General features: G+C 53.6%; 1 protein-coding gene across 2 annotated transcripts in view; it reads right to left on the bottom strand.

Moving 5' to 3' along the window:
* CACNA2D2 (calcium voltage-gated channel auxiliary subunit alpha2delta 2) overlaps positions 1 to 19,018 on the bottom strand; it is a 590,375-nt gene that overhangs the window by 136,856 nt on the left and 434,501 nt on the right. For both annotated transcript variants that reach the window (XM_042861788.2, XM_042861789.2), the window contains exon 6: positions 15,675 to 15,813. In XM_042861788.2, the coding sequence (XP_042717722.2) occupies positions 15,675 to 15,813 (139 nt within the window). The remainder of the gene's footprint in view (positions 1 to 15,674; positions 15,814 to 19,018) is intronic.

The raw sequence follows: 19,018 nt of genomic DNA, 5'->3' as shown, positions 1-19,018 counted from the left end.
GGTTGTAGTCCTGGCTGTGCCAGTGATCTGCTGGGTGACTTTGGGCAAATCAACTCACCTCCCTGTGCCTCACTTTCCCCATCTGTTATGATCCTGACCTCCCTTTGTAAAGCGCTTTGAGGTCTGCTGATGAAAAGTGCTAGATAAAAGCTAGAGACCATGATTATTATGGGTAGATTAATAGAACTCCCCAGATCTGCCTCTCCAGTGAGCGCTGAGTCTGCTTCCTCTCAGGGTCTCCCTCACAACAACTTCCCCTGGCTGTCTGCCTCCAACACCCACAGCTTGCAACCAGCATCACCCTGTTAATCTACCCATAATAATCATTGTCTCTAGCTGCTGCTGAGGTCAGGGAACAGGACTGTGACCATTCTTTGTAAACATACAAGATTGCTCCAGGAATGTCTCTGACTTGTACCACTGATTGTTCATCCTAATGAAACCAGCCCTGCAAGGTTCGGAACTTTGGGTAACTGCTGGGTTCAAGGGGCAATGGTATTATTCGGGAAACAGGCTGTGACTATGTAATTAAAGGCTGCATCCTAATTTGGTTAAACCAGTTTCCTGGGGCATGTCCTGGTAACGCAGATATCCCAACAGAGTTTGTTGGTACAAGCAGCAGGTACCATAATATTTTACATTTGAATAATGATTTTTATTCCTGCAAAGTGATGTCTGCGTTACATATGCAGGGCACTGTGGAAATGCAGCAGACTCTGGGGAGGAGAGCAGCAGTCAACCAACACACAGGATTGCTGCACAAAATGGCAGGGGGGAATTTTATACAACATCTCCTGAGCAAATCTTTTCTCTCGTGCACTGCACTATGGGCTCGTCATCACCCACCCACACAACCAACAGGGATTTCCTGTATAAAGCCCGCTCTGAACAACATACACAATGCACTGCATGGGGCCTTGAGGATAAACGTCTGAGACAGTCCTGCTGAGAAGGGAACCAATAGCTCCAGGGAGAGGAAATATTTCAAGCCTGATACTGAACCCAAAATGCCAGCTCCTCTGCACGCTTTCTCTCTTGCTTTCTTCTTAAAGCAACTTGTCTCTTGACAGAAATGGCTGTTCTCAAGCCCTCTCCCACTCTGACCCCTTACTGATCTCTCCTGGACATCTGTCCTGTCCACCCATGATTGGGGGAAGGCATCAGAGCCAGGACAGAGGTTCTGTCTACAAAGAAAAACCTGGGGGGCCGAGTCTGAGAGCCCAGGTCTTACAGGGCTCAGGCTGCGGGGCAACAAATAGCAGCGTAGACATTCCTGCTTGGGCTGCAGCCTGGACTTTGTAACCCGGCGAGCAGGGAAGGTTGACACTGCTGTTTTTAGCCCATCAGTCTGAGCCCCACAAGCCCGAGTCAATTGACCTAGGCTCTGAGGCTCGGTGCTGTGGATATTTCTTTGCAGTGTAGACACACCCAGGCCCAGTCTCCACTACAGGGTTAGGTCGATGTAAGCTGCCTCGTGTCGACCTAGCTGTGAAAGTGTCTTCACTTAAATCTGGCTCCCGCTACACCAATTTAGTAACACCACCTTCCCATGCGGCGCAGAGTGTGAGTGTAGATGCTGCATTGCTTATGTCAGCTGATACTGGCCTCCAGGAGCCATCCCATAATGCCCCACGTTGACAATGCAGTTGATACAAGCTCTCCTGGTGAGGATGCACAGCACCGACACAAGGAGCCAAGTGCACACACAAGCAATGTAATTACTGTGGTGGCTGCATGCTGATGTAATCTTATAGTGTAGACATGGCCCGAGAGGGAGGAAAGTTTGCTTTCTGTGCAGTGCTCAACCTCTCCGGGCCTTTCTGACCCCATCTCACATACAGTGGCAATGGTACTGGCCTAACCTCTTGGAGGAGCAGCATGAGGCTTTGCTAAAAAAGAGCTGTGAAGTGCAGAGTTATTTAGGCCACTCAGCAGAGGGAAAGGGGCACTGGCATTGCCAGACTGGCCCAGACCCATGGTCCATCCAGCCCACGTTCCGTCTCTGACAGTGGCCAGCGCCCGATGCTTCAGAGGGAAGCGACAGAGCCCCCAAGTGGCATATGTGGGATAAACTGCCCCCCGGCCTCATCCTGGCTTCTAATAGTTAGAGATTGGCTTAAACCTTGAAGCCTGAGGTTTAATCTCCCTTCCATCATTTTTGTTCTCATTAACTATGATAGATGTGGATAGCCTTGATCTCCATATAAGTATCCAACCCCCTTTGGAATCTTGCTAAGTTCTTGGCCATGGTGACTTCTTGTGGCAATGAGTTCTGCAGTCTAACTGCATGTTTGTGAAAGAGTACTTCCTTTCATCAGGAACACCGGCCCTCCTGAGTCCCAGCTCAGTGCATGGCTCCCTCAGCTACTTGGAGGCATTTTTTGGTGGGGAAAGCAGCAGCTGCCCCTGTTTTTCACTGATGCATTTGGAAAGGGGGTCCAGCGTGCCTGCAGTAATTTAGGAGATTAAGCAGTAGCGTATGTAGCTGAGAGGGCCATACCAGATGTACAATGGAACCTTAGCTATACAGTTATGTGCTTATAAAGAAAACACCAAACAAAATGTCCCACGCATGCACAAGGCCTGATTTTCCGTGGGTGAACACAAAACTAAGTTTCTTCAGAACATTTTAAAGCACTTCCAAGAGAGGGCTACTTCTCTCCCAAATTTCAACTTTGCACCCCCCTGCTAATTCTGCTGCAGAGCAGTTCAAAAAGAGAATGCAAAGGGGGTTTTTTTTTGGTTTTGAAATGGCAAATGTGCGTATTTTTCCGCTTTCTACCCTTTCAAAAATGGATGAATGGGTTTTGCTCAAACTTTAAACAAAGATCACTTTTGGGCAGGGACCACGGTTGGAAAATTCCAGATTTCAGAAAATTGTAAGTCACCAAAACCAGAGGCTTAGAATAAAAACTGTCCTGTAGCCTTAACACCCATGAGTCATTCCAAGGCTTTCCAGCAGATACAAATATTCCCCAGAGCGACTTCATGGCCAAAGCTCCATGCAGGTGGGGTGTTGGGGAGAGACACAGATGTGTCCCTTGGAAAATCTTCTCTTGTGCCAAGTGCCAAATACTTTTGCCAAAGCCTCAGGCAACTCCCCAAGCCAGGCTGATGGGTGCAGGAAACTTCCCTTGCTATGCTGAACCTGACCACCAGGGTGAGCGTGACATCCGGGCGCTGGGATTTGCATGTAAAGGCTGCTGGCCTCTCGATGGTGACGTGGTTTGGATCCTAGCTGGATCCTGCTCATTCCCCCCCTCTGCTTTGCCTGAATGGCCCTGTCGCACTTTAGAGGGAGATTGGGGCAGGCCGCTTTGGGTTGTGTGTAAACGGACAGTATGCGAGTCTCCTTCACTACAGCCAAGCTGCTCCATTATTATCCCCTGTCGGAATTAGGGGAGTGAGCAAGCAGAGGGCCTGATCCTGCCAGCTGAGGGGACTTCCCCGTGTGAGGGGCTCAGAGACGCCAGTTTCTCTCTGCTGTCCCACTCCTGGGATTCTCTGCTGGAGCTTCTTGTCTCTTATTAGTGGGACTGAATCAGGGGACTAGGTCTATCCAGGACACCTTCCCCGCTCAAACACGCTCCAAATCCCCATTTCTCTCTCCTTCCCCAGCACTACCCTTGGTGATTCCACCCCCCCCTGATACGTGAGGCTGGATCGGACCTCTCCAGGCACCCTCCCCACCTCCAGACAGGCAGGACCAGGCCACGCCCTCTAGCAAGCGATTAGGGATTTAATTAAAAGTGATACAGTAAATAAAAAAAATGTAAAATGTAATTTGTGTGTGTAGTGACGAGTGACTGTGGAGGGCGTTTCATTCCATGTATTAATTAACATGCGCGCCGGCGATAGTGCCCCTCCGGTGCTTCTGTGCCAGACTGGCACGGGGCAGGGCTGGGGTGCTGGAAAGCCAAGGGGCACTGCTTGTGCCTCTCAATCCCACTTGCTGCTCCCCAACAGCCAGCCACACCTCCAACATCCCCGGGGAGAGCTGCTGCCGCCACATCCGAACCCCCTAAATGCTGGGAATCAATGATTCCCTGCCCACTGCCTCCTCCTAGTCCTTCCTTGAAACTGGTGGCTGCCACGTGGACTTCATGGGCTGGCTAGAGACAGACGAGGTCCCCCTGCCACCCAGGATCACAGGCCTAATCTAATGCCTGAGATGCCCCTTTCATGGGATCAGACCATAACAATACCCTCCTTTTACAAAGGGGAAGTGAGAGGCTGGGACTCTCCGTGGAACATCGACCTGTTCGAGCCTCAGCCAAGGGCCCCTTTTCCCTCCGTTCCCAGCCTTCTCTCTGCAGGGCTCCCTGGCCAGGGCCGGGCCTCACCCCTGGAGGGTACCGGTCCTTGGGAGATGCTGCCACTGGCTGCTCCCCATAAATTGTGTTGCGCACATGGGGTGGGGGGCTCCACTGTATTGGGCTGAAAGCTACCCAGGGGAAATGATGCCAGCGATGGGGCCAGGCAGAGGGTTCCCTAAGCAGGCTGGACTCGGGGGACGTCCCACCCACTGGATGCCCCATGTCCAGTCTCTATCCAGGGCCTGGCATCCTCCTTCCCCGGTGGGGAGGGGCCGGTGTTGCGCAGGGGTTCGGTTCCCCACACGGCAAACCCCATCAGCCAACAGTTACATGTGGGTACCCAAAGCACAACTGCCCGGGGCTCTGACTGCGTCTGGCTGCCCCCCGATTGCTGCTGGCTGGGCAGCCTGGCTGGGAGAGCCACGCTTCCCTGGTGAGTTACAGGTGAGCCGGTTGTCAAGCACATTCCCTGGACATACAATCCTGGCTCTCTTTTTTTAAAATTAACACTAAATAAAGAGCAGGAAGAAACTTCTCCTGGCTCTGACCCTTTTCCTGGGATCTCACTTTCCATCATGGAGAAACGCCAGGCATCGGGGCTCGTAAATGGGCTTTGGAAAAATGAAATTTACAACGAATGAGGCAACGCTGATAGTTTCTAATTACCGCAGTTCCCTGGCATGGCTGCTCCTCCCATTTTAATATCTTTATGGAGGCACTGATCAGGGGTCTGCAGGGTCAGCCCCGAAGCCTTCTTTTGACTCTGCCCCAACTCTTTGGTTGCTGGAGCAACTGTTCTGAGTTTGTGAGCAGCAGGATTGGGCAGGTAAGGAGTGCTCAGGAAATCTTTCTCCAAATTGAAAGCAAACTTGTTTCTTGTGGTTCTTCGGCCTATTCTATCCAAAACCCCATTTACTATCCCGGTGGGAATCTGTGCAGCTTGATACAGGGTAATGTATCTGTGCATCACGATTTCAGAGCTCATTCGTGCCTTCCAATATTCTGCCAAGGTCTATGGTGCTGTGGTGGGGCAGCTGCTCCACACAGGGAGGAAGGGTTAAAACAGGCCAGAGGGAGCATGCGCAGAACCCTCCAATTAGAGGGCTCACTAAGCAAGCCAATTGGGAAGTGGCTTGTTGCAGTGGCCAATCAGGGCCAGCAGGGGCCATATATAAAGGGCTGCTCAACAGAGCAGAGTGGGGTCTCTCCTTGGCCTGTTAAGGAGAAGGATGGCTGCCTAGAAACACCATGGCTAGAACAGTGCTGGGCAGGGTAGCAGAGCAGAAGGAGCTTCTGGCTGACCACTGCCAGACTGAGGCCCTGGAGGAAGGGCAGATAAGATGCTACGGCTGCCCCCACTTGCCCTGAGGGAAGTGGCTAACACAGACTGCAGTTTGCCTTTGGAGCAAGGGACTAGACTTTGGTGACTGCAATGGGCCACTGAGGCGAGTGGCTGGACTATAGATTGCCAGTTCCCCCAAAAGTGGGGGAGACAACAGAGAGGGGCACAGCCAGAGGGCTGTGCCCAGAAGAGGACACCATGGTCTGGGGAGTGACATGGGTCACAGAGTGGTGGAGACAGCAAAGCGGGAGTAATGGCAAGTGAGACACCACCCGAGGAGGGCGCACTGTGGACAGACTTGCGCTAATTCCAGAACGGTCAGCAGGCAGCGCCATGGTGATGAGTCTTGCACCGCTACAGGTGCCCATCGCAAAACTGTCCTTTAATTTGATGGCTAGAGCTTCACAGCAGAGAAGTCGCAGTGACCCCCCAGCTGTGGATCTCCGCAGGAGAAGGGTCTGCCCACTGCTTCCCTCTGCAGTCCTCCAAGGAGCTGCAGCGACAGCGTGCTCCTCCCACCATGGGAAGTTTTGGAGCTTCATTGTCATGAGGGCTGGGCCCTGGCTGCAAAACCCAGAGTGAGGTCCGGAGCTGAATTTTCCCCAGGCTGGGACCATTTGCAGCAGGCTGGGAACCACCTCTGGACCCAGGCAGTTATTTCTCATTCAATATGTAATGGTACTTACACGCAACCTTGTTTCTAAGCAGATGGAAGCACCAGTTGCTCATGAAGAGTCCAAGGGCAGCTTTCTCAAGACCGGTCTCTCTAGGGTGTCCCATTGCACAAAGAACATGCCAGCGCACTTAAAACTCACTATTGCCTTAACCAGACAGCTCATCTTTTTTCCTCAAGCCCCATCTGTCCAGGGCCGGTGCAAGGAAATTTTGCGCCCTAGGCGAAACTCTCACCTTGCGCCCCCCAAGCCCTGCGGCAGCTCCCCGCCCCCCCCCCCCGCCCTGAGGCGCCCCCCCCCCCGCGGCAGCTCCCCCCTGCCCTGAGGCACCTCCCCGCAGCAGTTCCCCCCCACCCTGGCCCGGGGAGCCGTGCAGCAGCTCCCCACCCCAGCTCACCTCTGCTCCGCCTCCTCCCCGCCCCTGGTCTAATTCTCCTCCCCTCCCAGGCTTGCGGCGCCAAACAGCTTTTCTGCCCCTGCTGCTCTGGCCGGATCAACTCCCAATCCCGGTCTCTTTCTTCCACAACAACATCCCTCTTCCTGAAGGCGTTTGCATGGCCCTCTCGGCAGTCACTAGTGAGGATGCTGCACTGGACAGCCACCAGAGGGTGCTCTAGGACCCTCACTTTTCCTCTCTCCCCAGAACACACAGGTTGCTTCTCCAATGCACCTGAAAGCCACTCTCACAGCGGAGCAGGGCGGGTGCGTGGACTGCTCCAGAAGCCAGGCTGCCAAGCTCATACAAATCAGAGGTGCCCTGTCAGGTCCCGTCTCGTTCCTCCCCTGCAGCAGCAAGCACAGGAGTCGTCCCCCCAATCTAGTGTGCGTAGTGTTCAGTCCATATTTAAAAGGCTGTTTCCACAGCCCAGTCCCTTGGGGAGATGATTCCACAGCCTTGTAGCTCTTGCCAGCAGAAAGATCTCCTGAGTCCAACTAAATTCTTCTCTCCCGCTTTGGTACCCAGGCCTCACCCTCGCTGGCGTTTACACCCATTCCACACAGCCAGACTGCTCTGCTCACACATCATCCTTCAGCTGGGCTCTGCCCTCTCCTGCGAGTCCCTGCCGTTAACTGGCGTTACCTTTGGTTCTGCACTGCCCAGACCAAGTGGCCTTAATCTGCCCCCACAGCACCGTGCTTACTGCGCATGCTCAGCTTTGCTCCCTCAGCTCTGGCTAGTTCTGAGCACGTTCAAGGCTCTAGTAAGCACCTGCTGCCCAGATGGTCTCCGCCAAAGCCTGCAGGTGATGAGAGTCCATGACACTCCTCCCCAGAGAGTGTCTGCACGTGTCCCAGGTGGGTGTGGGGGTATCACTGCAGAAGTTCGTATCTCAGGACCTTTGTGTTGCAACATGATGACCTCATGCCGGATGTTTTGGGCCCTTTCCAGCTCCCGGCATGACAGGGGAGTCCACCACCAAAGGCAGCGTGGATGCTAACCACCCCCAAGAAGAAGGACCAGGGCTTGCTCTTGGACCTACACTGGGCAGAACGCTGTTAATCCTCCACAGCCACAGCATAGGAAAAAGAGCATCCAGCTCTTCCCCAAGCAAAGCCCATCTCTAGCTGAGGGCTGTGGAGGATGGACGGTTGTTTCACGCCATTCACTGACCTAGGAGCAGAGTCTATTCCAGATGGGTGTGTGGAGCCACTGCCAGTTCTGCCACCACATCCTGTACCTGAGTCTATTTCCAATGGGACATCAGGCCGGCCCAGGATCTTCTCGCTGCAAATCAACGCACTGTCCCGTGGCACATGCAGCCTGTTGACTTCAAACACTGGGCTCCATCAGGCCTTCTTGACCCTGGTGGGCATCTGGAGCAGTGCAGACACACTGCCCCAGGGGGCTCCAGGAGGAATCCTGCTTTGGGAAGGCACAGCCCCTCCCAGCACAGGGGGAAGGCACCTGCTGCTCCACTCTTCCAAGGGCCCAAACACAACCGCCTTGACTCTCTGGAGATGCGGCTGCTACTGACTCTGGCCAGACAGGAGAGGACAGATCCCCTAATCATTCCCTTTGCAGACAGATACTGACCAGGGAGCCAGGCAAGGAGTGGGAGCCGACCAGCCTCCTGCCCAGCAGCAGAGAAGCTGGGATGCAGCTGGTGCCAGTGTTTAATAAAAGGTTTAAAAAATGATCTAGTGGGGAGATGTGGTGGAAAGTCCGCCCCTGCAGCAAGGATTCCCGCAGAGCGGCCTCAGGCTGCGTGCCCAGGGGGGCAGAGAACTGCCGGGGCAGCATGCTGCAAATGGACCGGGTCTGCCCTAGATGCTCAGTATGAGCAGACTCTCTGCCTCCCGGAGCATGTGCTGGGGATTCCTTGCAAGGCTGGGGAGAAGGAGAGCTGAGCATCTGCCTGCTCACCATCGCTTGGGCACACACGGACTCCTTCCAAAGCCGGGGATGCAGGCTCCGGGACTGACACTGTAATATATTCTGGCAGGCCCTCCAAACTGCCAGGTCTATCCATGGCTCTTCCCATTCCCAAGGATCCCCAGTGCTTTCCAAACCTCCATGACTGGGCAGAGGCAGGCACGCTGCAGAGCGTGTGTGTGCATGCACCGCAGAGTACGTGTGCATGTGGGGAGTGCACAGCAGCTAAAGCCTGCAGCAGGGCCTGGCGTCTGTTCCCTCCAGCCCATTTCCTCATACCGAAAGAGGTGCACTCATCACCTGCCCTGCTCCTTTGATGAGCCAAGCGCCGCTGCTGCCCCAAACAATCCCTAGCCTTATAGCCAGGGAGCATCCTGGCATCCCATCCACACAGGGCGAACTAGAACATGGCTCTATCTGTGGCCCTTGGCACTGGTGCTTAGATACTAAGATGTCTGCTGCCTTGGAACTGTCACATAGTGCCTAGTGCTTTTGCTCCAAGCCCTCTTCCCTCCCGCCATGCTGCATGCCAGGACTCCACCCTGACTCCACCACACTTGGCAGCTATTTCCACGCATCAGAACGCTTCTTCAGCTCATTTTTGCAATGGCTGTTTCCAAAGAAGCAACGTTCTTCCAGACAGAGCTACTCAATTCTGCCCCCACTCCCCTGCCCCCGCTATCCCCTCCCGGCCATTATTTCTCCAAATAGGCCCCAACTCCCCGGAGTGAGTTAATCTCCAGCCTGATTTTCTTCCATAGCCGAGTGTGGTGATTTATGTGGCTTTGGCAGGACATTAGCAATTGTGCCAGCTGAAGAGCGGGGGGTTGGAAATCATGAATATTTCATCCTGCTCACCCGCCCCATGCTTCCCCCCCCTTCCCCGATCTCATGATTTGCTTCATTAGCTCCTTGGCCCATGCTAGCTGGGTAATAAAACTAATTGCAATTTCTAATCCACTGATGCCGATGCAGTGAAATTGTTCCACGGATGTGTGCCTGTGTATGTACATACCGCTAACGAGTTTGTATATCAGCACATGATGGAAAGTGCAGTTAAATAAGGTGATTTGAGCTAGGCTCCGATCACAGGCGAGACGGCGATTTGGAAGCGGAGGGGAGCCTCATGGGGGAGTGTGTGAGATCTAGGAAGCTCTGTCTGGGCTCCCTACTTCCATACTCCTAGCTGGGAGGAGGAGCATGAGTTTTCCTAGCAAATGTGTAAACAGTGACCTTGCTTGGGCCTACAGTGGGGTTTGAACTCGGAACCTTCACATCTAAAAGGATCAGCCTCAACCCCTTGTGCTAAAGGCTCTCTGTGGCTGTCTGTCGCAGACTTATCAATGTCTACGGTGGACCAACCACTAGACCAGTGGTTCTCAAACTTTTGTACTGGTGACCCCTTTCACATAGCAAGCCCCTTATAAATTAAAAACACATTTCATATATTTAACACCATTGTAAATGCTGGAGGCAAAGTGGTGTTTGGGGTGGAGGCTGACAGCTAGCGACCCCCCATGTAATAACTTTGCGACCCCCCTGAGGGGTCCCGACCCCCAGTTTGAGAACCCCTGAACTAGACAAAGGTTCCTGGTGTATCCAAAGTAGGGAATCTGGCCAGCTCCCTCACACAGGCTCAGTGGATGCGCGAGCTCCCTGGGGCACATTGAAGGGGAACTCTTGGCAGCTCCCTGGTGGATATGTACTGCACAGATGTATATATGTGCTTGGCTTCATCCAGCACCATCAGGTCCCTTCATGTTCACAAGCACAAAGTTCCCCATAACAGTGCAGCACAAAGTGTATGTGCTGTGGTTAGCAATGAGGAGCCAGAGAACCCCTGAGCCTTTGATGCAGGACTCTAGCTGGGCGCAGGTCATTTGCACTGCCAGTGTGTAGGTTGTAGTGAGCAAGAGTCACAGCTTGCGGGCCCTGCTCTGCTTTGCAGGTTCCTGGGGAGAGGGCAGGAGCATGGGGCATGGGCGCATTCTGGTGTAACAGACAGCTTTAGAACTCAGCAGGCTCTGGCTTTGTCCTCGTTATTGTTCAAGGCCCAAAGACAACGTGATGGTTGATGAGTTTTGCTCATAGAATCATAGAAGATTAGGGTTGGAAGAGACCTCAGGAGGTCATCTAGTCCAACCCCCTGCTCAAAGCAGGACCAACCCCAACAAAATCATCCCAGCCAGGGTTTTGTCAAGCTGGACCTTAAAAACCTCTAAGGATGGAGATTCCACCACCTCCCTAGGTAACCCATTCCAGTGCTTCACCACCCTCCTAGTGAAATAGTGTTTCCTAATATCCAACCTAGACCTCCCCAACTGCAACTTGAAACCACCGTTCCTTGTTCTGTCATCTGCCACCACTGAGAACAGGTAGTTGAAAGCAGCTATCAAATCCCCCCTCATTCTTCTCTTCTGCAGACTAAATAATCTCAGTTTCCTCAGCCTCTCCTCTTAAGTCATGTGCTCCAGCCCACTAATCATTTTTGTTGTCCTCCGCTGGCCTCTTTCCAATTTTTCCACATCCTTCTTGTAGTGCAGGGCCCAAAACTGGACATAGTACTCCAGGTGAGGCCTCACCTATGCCTAATAGAGGGGAATGATCACGTCCCTCGATCTGCTGGCAATGGCCCTATACAGCCCAAAATGCTGTTAGCCTTCTTGGCAACAAGGGCACACTGTTGACTCATATCCAGCTTCTCGTCCACCGTAATCCCTAGGTCCTTTTCTGCAGAACTGCTGCCTAGCCACTCAGTCCCTAGTCTGTAGCAGTGCATGGGATTCTTCTGTCCTAAGTGCAGGGCTCTGCACTTGTCCTTGTGAACCTCATCAGATTCCTTTTGGCCCAATCCTCTAATTTGTCTAGGTCCCTCTGTATCCTATCCCTACCCTCCAGTGTATCTACCACTCCTCCCAGTTTAGCGTCATCTGCAAACTTGCTGAGGGTGCAGTCCACGCCATCCTCCAGACCATTAATGAAGATATTGAACAAAACCAGCCCCAGGACCGACCCTTGGAGCCTTCTGCTTGATACTGGCTGCCAACTAGACATGGAGCCATTGATCACTACCCATTGAGCCCAATGATCTAGCCAGCTTTCTATCCACCTTATAGTCCATTCATCCAGCCCATACTCCTTTAACTTGCTGGCAAGAATACTGTGGGAGAGCGTATCAAAAGCTTTGCTAAAGTCAAGGAATAACACATCCACTGCTTTCCCCTCATCCACAGACCCAATTATCTCCTCATAGAAGGCATTTAGGTTAGTCAGGCATGACTTGCCCTTGGTGAATCCATGCTGACTGATCGTGATCACTTTCCTCCCCTCTAAGTGCTTCAGAATTGATTCCTTAGGATCACCTGCTCCATGATTTTTCCAGGGACTGAGGTGAGGCTGACTGCCCTGTAGTTCCCCGGATCCTCCTCCTTCCAGTCATCCGGGACCTCCCCCGATCGCCATGAGTTTTCAAAGATAACGGCCAATGGCTCTGCAATCACGTCTGCCAACTCCTTTAGCATCCTCGGATGCAGTGCATCCGGCCCCATGGACTTGTGCTCGTCGAATTTATCTAAATTGTCCTGAACCACTTCTTTCTCCACAAAGGGCTCGTCACCTCCTCCCCATACTGTGCTGCCCAGTGCAGCAGTCTGGGAGCTGACCTTGTTTGTGAAGACAGAGGCAAAAAAAGCATTGAGTACATTAGCTTTTTCCACATCCTCTGTTACTAGGTTGCCTCCCTCATTCAGTAAGGGGCCCACACTTTCCTTGACTTTCTTCTTGTTGCTAACATGCCTGAAGAAACCCTTCTTGTTACTCTTAACATCTCTTGCTAGCTGCAACTTCAAGTGTCATTTCTGGGGAAAGCCCAGGGCTGCTCCCAACAACCAGCCAAAAGGGGGAGACAACACAGAAATGAAAGACCTCATCCTCTGGGTGTGAAGGGACCTCAGTGAGACAGTCCTCCCTGCACCAATGCAGCACGACTTTCATTTTCTGCAAGCCAGTGCAGGTAGCAAGTAGCCGACCCCAATCTCCTTCTCATTCACAATGCAGAAGGCTCTCCTACCAGGCCCTCAAGCCCCAAGACCTACAGTGGGACAGTCTATGGGAATTCATACTCATCTCTTTGCTATTTGACAGCTCCCTGACTCTACCCTGGGGCTAGTTAACTTGGTGCCAACTCCTCCAGGACCCCTGGTGAATCTAACCACCCCGGGTGCTGCTCGAATCTGCTGACTGAGGTTGGCTGTGCTGCAAGAAGCATCCTTCTAGCTGGTTCAGAGCAATGCCTCTCTGGATCATGTCAACATTAGCAGCCAGCACCAAACCACGCTGTTCCTCCAATGCAGCTTAGCCACTGTGCGGAATGCCAACCTGGCTCCTGGATAAAAAGGCCACCCTCACCGCATGTCCCCGGCAGCGATGTCAAATCCGGCCTCAAACATCTCAGGTGATGGGGACACCACAACCTCCTCTGCAACACATCTCATCACACGGGCGGCCTTTGAATTAATGCATTCCTCTCCATTAGCTCACACGGACGTGTCTCTGACTCTGTCACAGGAGATCACCGTACTGGCTCAGACCAACGAGCCATCTAAGGCTGGTACCTTGACCTGACGCTTCGGAGGAAAGCGCAAGAGACCCACAATGGACAGCATCAGAATGCTCTGCCCAGTGGGGAGGGTTCGTCCCAGCTGCTGTCAGGAGGAGGTGGTGTGACTGGACCATCCTCTGGGAGTTACAGAGGGGCAAGGGACTCTTCTGGTAAATGTCATGAGGGGCTCTGGCTTAACAACGGCCCAGTAGGCTAAGGACTGGGGAGGTGCTATCTGTAGCACCTACCTCCACTCCAATGGGACTAGTTACGGGACAGGGAGCTGGCCTTAAAAGCAGGGCTCTCCTCCCCTCCCACCCTCCCCTTCTGGGGACACAAGAGACGATGCCTGGGGGGTGAAATACAGCTAAGCTCTCCCAAGGAAGCTGCAGGGCTGGCTGCTCCTATTAACAGTGTTGGCATGGGAAGCTCATGAGAAAGAAGGAGGTGTTGCTCTGCAGCCATGCAGGGACCAAGCACTAACTGGGCTCCAGATAGGCAGCTGTACTGAGAGGTTTGGAAAACACCCGGTGCCTATTCCCACCCCCGGTATGGTGAGATCGCTGGCAGTGTTTTAGACAGCCCCAGCTGTAGGGGTTAGAGGGCGAGGACTTTGCCTCACTGACAGAGGCTGAAGGTAGGTGCACGTACCTCCCTCGTGAGAGCCAACCAGTGATGGTGCTGGGTAACTAGTAGACCCCGTGGCCCCAGTGCAATACAACTGGGGCTTCTACGCACGCGTTCCCCAGGCTCCTTTCCCATCTGACACCAGTGTTCACCAGGAGACAGTGATGCCCAGGCAGACCATGTGTGAGAGCTCTCCAACTCTAATCACTCATGACAAGGCTGAGGCCAGTCTGCAACAATGGACGCACCACTGGTCCAGCCACTCCATGGCCTTGCTTCTCACAGAGGCCAGTCCCTAATGCTGCAGAGGGAGGTGGTCTCCTCTCACCCACCAAGCACCTGACTGCGCAGTAGCACTGGGTGAGGAGGACGGAGAGCCCTGGAGGACCAAGTGGCAGGAAAGGTGGGCTGGGTTCCAGGGCAGTGGGGTGACACATTCCCTTTCCCGGTATGTGAAGCCAGCCGGGTCAGTCCCATGGCAGAGAATGGACCATGGCTCCCTTCGTTGCCTCCTTCCCTCTCTTTGCAATTCAGCACCCAGCAATGCTGAGACTGGAGAGACGGGGTCTGCTTGGCCGTCCCATCCCACCCTTGGCCTTGGCTATAGTCCTGTCCTATTCCCCTGCCCCCTTAGGAACCGAGTCAGTGTGTCTCAGCTGCAGCAAGTTCCACAAGATACAGACACGTCCATCGCATGTCCGGCAGAAGAAGCTCCTGGTGGTTTGCCCCGCTCTTACTTGATCAGGTTGTTCTTTGGCACCAAGCTCACAAACCCGACACGGGCCAGGGCTTTTGTTTGACAGCGAGAGGGAGACCAGGGGAGAGCAGCCTCAGACCAGCGGCAGTGACACTACGGCCAGCACGCACAATCCCACGGCTTCATCTGAGTCATTAGGCTGAGCTGCAGACATTCTCAGCATGGTCTGGGAGAAACTGGCTGCGCCATTGTGAGAGGAGATTGGGGATCTATTTACCAACTGTTCTGCAGGTAAGGGAACTGCCCACCCAGCATCAGCGTGGGGTAAACTTTCCATGCAAGAGTGCGGGTTACAGAGGGAGGCAAAGAGATACCAAGGGGCCTCGCAAGGGCCAACTCTCCCATTACAGAGTGGTGGAGGTGACAGAACCCCAGGGCAAAGCGACAGGGTGGTTTTGTTGCAGTGCTGCTAATCGTCCAAGGCTTCGCCTGGGTGCTGCGATGGCCAGAGGCGGATGCGACCTCCCCTAGGTTGGGGAGTCTTTGGGGTCAGACCCATCTCTGCTATAATCCCTGCTCCCTTGAAGAGGGGAGGGAGGGGTTCACTCACTGTAGCACGCACACCCCTCCTCCCAATGGCAGCTATGCCAGGGGAAGGTGCATGCTCCGTCTTCTACAGGCCATGCCATGGAACTGCATTGAGGGATGTTCGTGCAAGGGCTCAACAGCTCTACATTTACGGTAGCCTGTTGAGTCCCCAGATTCCAGTAGTTACAGGCTGTGCGTTATTTTTCATAAACCATGAGTTGCACAAAGACAGTAATAGAGAGAGGAGAGCTAACACATGAGCGCGGCCCTCCGCCCTTCCCTCAAGAGCTTTACATCCAGGTCAGGGGGCTCTCTCTGAAAGACACACTCTAGCTCAGTCAGAGTTATTGACTTGATAGAGAATTACAGGGTGGAGCTCTCTGACCTATGTTATACAGGGGTTCAGCCTAGGTGATCAGAATTGTCCCTAGAAATTTAGGAGAAAGCAGCACTCACAGCCTTTGTAGATGTCTGTAGGGATCTGCACGGCGGCATACGAATAGTTAACCTTGGTTTTGAAGTTCACATCTTCTGTAAACTCCAGCTTCAAGGAGTTGGACTTCTCCCTTTCAATCTCTTCTCCCTCTGGATCGTCCTGGGAAGAGAACAGAACACAGCTTGTCAACACACTGCCAACCTGGGACAGGCAGAGCAAGCGGAGGGAGGGCCGAGCGTGGGTAGCGCTTAGCCCAGGGCAGCCCAAGCGCAGTGAGATCCCACGGTGGTCCAGTGGCCAGACCCACGCCACGCATCAGCACAGTGCGGGGCAGATGAAGGCACCCGTGCATGTCAGAATGCTCGGGTTGGCATGGGACTGTGCAGCTGTAACCCATGGGCTGGCTGGCTCGCCAGCCCTACCACCACCAGGACCAGCGCACGGTGTGGATACCAGCCGGGCAAAGTGATCACATGCACAGGGGAGCTAGGCAATCCTAGCTCACTGCCCACCTCCTAATCACATCTGGAGGCACAGACCCAAAAAGCCTTGGCAAGAGCATTCGAGGAGGGGGCTTAGAAAGAAACCCTGTGTTCTCCAGAGAAAAGGCTGGTCGGAGGCCCAGGTTCAGCTCTGAGCAGGGTGTTACCCTACAGGGTTGGTTCCAGGCAGTTTGTGCCAAGAGCACGTCTCTCTTTTGGTGGGTCCTTAGAGACCATAGGGGCCGGTTTTCCAGGGGCAGAGCCCACACAGTGGCTAGTGCTGTAGCCTCTCAGCTCTGCTGACACGATCAGACCCACGGCATCTTTCTGCTCTGCATGGACATTACGGCTCCCATAGCACTTTTTGGAAGAGGAGGGGATTTGCCTTATTGTCTTGGAGGATAGTTCTCTTCTCCTCCTCCCAACCATTGTGCTCTGCGATGTTCGTTTCCCTCTCACCCTGGAAGTGGCTGCATTTCAGTCAGGCTGCATGCACCGAGTTTGTAAAGAGCCTTGGGCTCCTCTGAGATGGAAGGCGCTATCAACATCACAGCACTTCATGTTACCATGGTTGCTGGCATCTGAGGAACGCCAGGAACGAGTTCCCCAGACACAGTCAACCAGCATAATTTTTTGCAGTGACTCAGCCCTCATCCCATTCCTTACAGTGCCCCTTGCTGGGAGAGGCTGGGAGAACATTATTCCCCACAATGTCACCTATTGGGAATGGAATGACTGGCAGTTCCTCTCCCATTCCTACAGCGCCTCCTACTGGGAGAAGTCAGGGCTGGCATAGCTAGGCACTGCCCCCACAGCCTGCACTCCTGTGCTATTCCCAAATACCCTGCTGGGAGAGGCTGGGACTGGAGTAACTATGAGCTCCCTAAAGCCAATTCCCATCCATCCCCGCAGCAGAGATGGAGCATCTATCAGATCCCTCCAGCCTCTCCTGTTACCCAGAGACGAGCTTGGAGCTTTGTGTATCAACTCGTGTAGGTGGAGATGAAGAGGGAAGCTGGCTGTGTGCGAGGACAAGCCGGTTCCTGGCTCGCTCCTCGGCTCCGTGTCACCTTGCCTCTCTGTTTTCAGTGGCACCGCAGGTATTAAATCAGACAAAAAATAAAAAATAAAAACCACCCTGAAAATCAATTAGCAGAAAAAGGCGACTATCAAAGAACAAATTAAAACGGAGTGCAGCTTAGCGCTCTGTCAATAAGCAATGCAAACAATATTTAATTATGGTGGAGAGACGGCAAATTCCCCACTGCTGGAGCTGGAACACACTGGCTCTCTTTCACACTCCACTTCCCTCTCCCTCACCGAAGCAGACTGCCGTATCCTTGGCAAGGAAACTGAACGAAGGGACCTGTTGCCGTTTAGAAGGAGATTTAACCTGGTGAAGAGGCAAAAAATCGCTCGAAACAGCAGCATGGGGCTGCTGGGCTCTGATGACTTGCTGGCCCCATGTAGGCCAGTGCGGGGGTCTCCAGAGAGCTCCGTGCATGCAGGGGCATGGGCAGATCACAGCTGAGATGCAGGCCTGAGAGCTGAGCAACACCCTGTGGCACTTAGGGATGCAGATTTCAGCACAATGGCCAGCAAGGGGCAAGGAGGCTGCTCCAGGTGCAGCTGGGACGGGGAGTGAAGGGAACTCCAGGGAACATGCCACCGGAGAGGCAGGCTCATCTGCCACAGCCTAGCAGACCATACCAGACCACCTAGCCTAGGGCCATCCACACAGGAGCTTGGAGAAGGACATTGGCAGTGGCAGGTGCTGCCATTGGGGACAGGAGGAACCTGCTCCTCTCTTCTCTGCAGGACACTTCTCTCTGTGGAGCCAGCACCGCCCCCCAGAGGGCGACTGGCAACAAATCCCCTTCCAGTAGGCCCCCTAAAACTCCCCCCAGCTGAGGGATGGGGACACCAGTGAATGGTCCTTTCTCCCCCCGGCTAGTCACTGCAGTGATGGGCACATGACAAATACAGCAGATTGGAGAAACAGAGACATACAGATGCTCACTGGAGCAGCCCAGGCTACTTGCCATCAGGGCCGCTCTCCTGGCTGTCCCAGCTGCTGAGAGCCCAGGGGAAGGGTGTGTGTGTGGCCTGAAAGGCCCCCAGGACTCTCTAGGGCAGGGCCTCTCAGCTTTCCCCTAGCATGGACCACCTCCACAAGGAAGAGATTATCTGGCTGGTCACCTCCCTCCCTTTGTGATCGCTGAGACCCCTCCTGCCTTCCGCCTGGCATCTACAGCCATGGGTTACATGGAAAAGCAGTGCTAGCAAATTACTGCATGGGACTGTCATGCAAGGGAGCGGCTTGGGCTGGGGTATTTGGTGGGGGAGAGATTAGCCCGGAGTCGGTTTCCTGGGGGCTAGTGTCTCAGAGATCTTAGCAGGAGGGCCCAGCTCTCTCTGGGCCTGGTATATCACTACGGAGCACCTGGGGGATTCTGTGGGGCAGACAGGTCAGGAATGTTATGGCCCAGGGCTTTCCCTACCTCTGGTTCTCAAGGGCTGTACTTCCTCTCTGCATCCTCCTCCCCAAATCTTTAAGGCATGAGTGAGCAGGAATCATAAAATCATAGAAGATTAGGGTTGGAAGAGACCTCAGGAGGTCATCTAGTCCACTCCCTGCTCAAAGCAGGACCAATCCCAACTAAATCATCCCAGCCAGGGCTTTGTCAAGTTGGGCCTTAAAAATCTCTAAGAATGGAGATTCCACCACCTCCCTAGGTAATCCATTCCAATGCTTCACCATCCTCCTAGTGAAATAGTGTTTCCTAATATCCAACCTAGACCTCCCCAACTGCAACTTGAAACCATTGCTCCTTGTTCTGTCTTCTGCCACCACTGAGAACAGTCTACATCCATCCTCTTTG

Source organism: Chrysemys picta, chromosome 7, assembly GCF_011386835.1.
Source record: "Chrysemys picta bellii isolate R12L10 chromosome 7, ASM1138683v2, whole genome shotgun sequence".
Lineage (NCBI taxonomy): Eukaryota > Metazoa > Chordata > Testudines > Emydidae > Chrysemys > Chrysemys picta.
Note: the sequence above shows the minus strand (reverse complement) of the source record. Positions and strands in the feature narration are given on the sequence as shown.